Source organism: Protobothrops mucrosquamatus, unplaced genomic scaffold (assembly GCF_001527695.2).
Source record: "Protobothrops mucrosquamatus isolate PMUCROS unplaced genomic scaffold, P.Mucros_1.0 scaffold_143, whole genome shotgun sequence".
Taxonomy (NCBI): Eukaryota; Metazoa; Chordata; class Lepidosauria; order Squamata; family Viperidae; genus Protobothrops; species Protobothrops mucrosquamatus.
The window spans coordinates 72,711-76,810 of record NW_015386219.1 but is presented as its reverse complement, the minus strand read 5'-3'; the positions used below and the strand labels follow the sequence as shown (position 1 = coordinate 76,810).

At 49.0% G+C, this 4,100-nt stretch overlaps 1 protein-coding gene across 1 annotated transcript in view; it reads right to left on the bottom strand.

Annotated features, from left to right (window-relative positions):
- Positions 1-4,100, bottom strand: part of LOC107290036 (intestinal-type alkaline phosphatase-like) — a 12,046-nt gene that overhangs the window by 3,725 nt on the left and 4,221 nt on the right. Inside the window, exons 3-5 of the mRNA XM_015818880.1 lie at positions 3,421-3,536; positions 1,908-2,082; positions 1,044-1,216 (exon numbers count right to left, since the gene is read on the bottom strand). Coding sequence (XP_015674366.1) covers positions 1,044-1,216; positions 1,908-2,082; positions 3,421-3,536 — 464 coding nt within the window. The remainder of the gene's footprint in view (positions 1-1,043; positions 1,217-1,907; positions 2,083-3,420; positions 3,537-4,100) is intronic.

The window sequence follows — 4,100 nt, the reverse complement described above, 5'->3', positions numbered from 1 at the left end:
AGGAGGAGGAGGAGGAGGAGGAGGAGGAGGTGGTGGTGGTGGTGGTGATTGACAATGGTGGGGCCCTTGGTGCTCTCTGAGCTTGGTGGTTTTCTTGCAGACATTTCATTGCCTAACTGGGCAACATCATCAGTGTTATTCTGGACCAGCACTAATCAGATCTAGCACTGATGATGTAACCTATTCAGGTAACGAAACGTCTCCAAGAAAACAGCCAGGCCCCAGAGACCACCTCATTCAGCCCCGAGCTACAAATATTCTCCTTTATTGGTACATCATTTGTATTATGCACACAGCAGAAAGTCGATAAGCATAAAACACGAGGCTATGAACCTTTGTCCGCTACGTTCCCCGTTTCTGGTGAAGCGGGAGTTGGCTTATCTTATTACTGAATACATATTGCCCCTTCTACTTATTATCCCAAGGGCTCTCGAAGTGGCTGGAAAGAATTTAAAAAACAGGAAGTGTCATAAAACGGACCGAGTAAACGTCAGAAAACCAACACCATGATAATGATTGACAGGTATTGGCTTCGTGGGAAAGGTGCGGTTTTTCTCTCTTGTTTTAAACTGCAGGTAGTCCTCAACTTACAACGGTTCCCTTAGTGACCGAAGTTACGACGGCCCTGAAAAAAAAGGGACTTATGGCCATTTTTCACACTTACGACCACTACTACAGCATCCCCACAGTCATGTTATTCACATTCGGATGCTTGACAACGGACTCGTATTTATGACGGTCGCAGACTCCCGGGGGTCACGTGATTCTCCTTTTTGCGACCTTCGGACAAGCCAACTCCAACGGGGAAGCCTGATTCGTTTAACAACCGTGCGACAAACGTAACCACGATTCGCTTAGCAAATGTGGCAAGAAGTAAAATGGGGCGAAACTCACTTCGCAAATGTCTCGCTTAGCAACATAAATTTCGGGGGTCCGTTGTGGTCGTAAGTCGAGGACTACCTGTATGTTTTCAGAGCAGCTCCTGGAGCTGCTGAATGTCCTGCAAAGAAGGCTGATGGGTTTTCCAACTCTTCCCAACTGACCGTGAGGTCCACGTTTTCGAGGAGTTGCAGGGCGATGTCCTTGCAGCCCCCCGCCAGTGCCGACTGGGGCAGGCTGGCGTCGCTATACCAGTTCCGGTTCACCACGTGGGCATAATTCCCCGCCGGGGAGGCGTGCTGGACTCGTGTGGTGGTCACAATCCCCACGGACTTTCCTGCAGCCATGGAGGAAGAAAGGGAGAAAGGAAGGGCCGTTCAAACAATCAGCCTGAAAGGGGAGTGACACGTGCAAAAGCCATCATTAGAATTAGAATTATTAGAATTAGAATTAGAATTAATTAGAATTAGAATTAGAGAGTTGGAAGGGACCTTGTAGGAGGATTGGGATCGGGATTGGAACTGGGACTGGGACTGGGATTGGGATTGGGATTGAGATTGGGATTGGTTTTGGTTTTGGTTTTGGTTTTGGGATTGGGATTGGGATTGGGATTGGTTTTGGTTTTGGTTTTGGGATTGGGATTGAGATTGAGATTGGGATTGGGATTGGGATTGAGATTGAGATTGGGATTGATTTTGAGATTGGGATTGGGATTGGAATTGGGATTGATTTTGAGATTGGGATTGGGATTGGTTTTGGAATTGGGATTGGGATTGGGATTGGTTTTGGGATTGGGATTGGGATTGGGATTGGTTTTGGGATTGGGATTGGGATTGAAATTAAGATTGAAATTGAGATTGGGATTCGGTTTGGGTTTGAGATTAGGATTGGGATTGGAATTGGTTTTGGGATTGGAATTGGGATTGAGATTGAGACTGAAATTGAGATTGAAATTCAAACTGAAATTGATACATTTCTTCTAAAGCCACCCGCCTCCAATTTCCCACTTCCCACCCTCTCGTCCTTACCAGCCAGCTGAGCCCGCTTCAGGACCGATACGACTTCATTGCCGGCTGTCGTGTTGCACTGATTATATCGGGCAGCGGCACTCAGTCCAATGGTGCCGTAGTTGCCCTTCACCCCACAGAGGTAGGCAGTGGCCGTTCCTGCACTGTCGGGCACTTGCCGGTCCACGTTGTAGGTCTGCAGAAAGCAAGAGGAACAGCTGGGAGAAAGTCCCGAGTATTCGTCTTCCCAGGATCTCAAACCAGCTTCTGGGGGTCGGTCCGGGATGGGGGTTGAAGAAAGACCAGCCCTGCTGTTGGGTACAAGAGGCCCAAGCAGAGCCAGTTCCAACCGACTGTCTCTCCTTGATGGGTTCGGAAAAACTGCAGAATACAGGGAGTCCTCAACGTACGACCGCAATCGAGCCCGACATTTCCGTTGCTAAGCGAGACAGTTGTTAAGTGAGCTTTGCCCCATTTTATATTTTTTTATAGTTTTTATTAGTTTTAAATATAAAAATCAAAAATACAAAAAGCAAATAGTAGGGGGGGAAAAGGGAGGGAAAGGGGAAAGGAGAAGTGTAGGGAAAAAAAGGAGGTGCAGGTCGCAAAAGGGGATTACGTGTCTCCGGGACGCAGCGACCGTCGTAACTATGAATCGGTTACAGAGGGCCTGACTCTTGATCACGTGACCATGGGGATGCAACGGTCGTTAAGTGTAAAAAACTCACTCGCAACTCACTCTTTTCAGTGCCGTTGTAACTAAGGGCACTAAACAAACCGTTGTAAGTTGAGGACTAACTGTAGGAACTCTTTGGATCATGATGATTCAAATCGCTGGCTGCAACTGGCAACGGTTCTGGGCCTAACCCAGACTGCAGGCTGGCATTCAACAGGTGTCCAACTTTTCTACCTCACGCACGGGGCAAACCGTCTCCTCAGCGTGCTTTCACAATCGGATGCCAGAAAATTCATCCTTAAGAGGCACGGTCGTTAAATGAAGCATTAGGTGACCGCCCCAATTTCATGATCCCTTTTTGCCACCGTCATTATGTGAATCACTGCGGTCGTTAAGCGAGTCATCACACGGTCGACAATTTGCGACATTCTCGGGCCGTTTCCACACCGACTTTGCGGGCTGGAAACCCCCCTGGGAAGGTCACAAACGGAGACGTTGAGATGGTCATAAATGCGACTGTCACTTTTTTCAGCGCTGTCGTAATCTCAATCGCCGAGCGGATGGTCGTAAAATGAGGACTGCCTTTGTTTGACTCTGCCTTGAATCTGGTTTTGCAACCCCTTTACATCTACCCGAAGTGGTCACAGAGGCACTTTGCTTTTGAGATTCCGGACCCAAGGGGCATGGAAAAAGTGAGGACCCTCCTCCCAACTGAGACCCGTGCACAGGCTTCCCCTGTTGAATGGCCGCCTAAAGCCCCAGGAACCTTGGCGGGCAGGGAAAGACGAGTGGCCGTCCACTAGGCAAACGACTCAGAGCTCCAGGATCAGACGGACAAAAGCCTGGGCTTCTTCCTACCTTGGAAAGCGCCACGTACGGAAAAGAGTCCATACTTAGCGGTGATTCGGGAGACGGCGGATTCTGCATGTGCCCCTTCAGAATGCGGGTGGCCGTGATGGTGGGAACGCCCATCCCTGCCAAGGGAGAGAAACTCGGCATGAGAAAACCTGCACGGCTGAATGAGATCCTTCTTTGGAGTTTCTGGAGATGCTCAAGTCATCCAGATCGTGGTTTGTCCCAAAGGTGCTTTTTTCAAGGAGGCAACTGGACTTTCCTTGTTTTTCCTTTGAAGACGTTTCGCTTCTCATCCCAGAAGCTTCTTCAGCTCTGACCGGATGGTGGGGAATGGAAGGATTTATACTCCTTACAGACGGCTGGTCGTTTGCCTTTTTTTAAGAGAGCCATTGAGGCCACTTGGAGGCTTACCTGTGTCCTCAGGGTCACCTGAGTGGTGCAAATGGGTGTGGAGTCTTCCTGGAACTGCTGAAAGGACTCTGTTGTAGACTGGATGACAACACACACACAACTTCTGGAGGCAAGCCATTCCTCTGATTAAGTATTCTCACTCCCAGGCAATTTCTCCTTAGTTCTAAGTTGCTTCTCTCCTTGATTCGTTTCCATTCGTTGCTTCTTGTCCTGCCTTCAGGCGCCTTGGAGAAGAGCTTGACTCCCTCTTCTTTGGGGCAGCCCCTCAAACA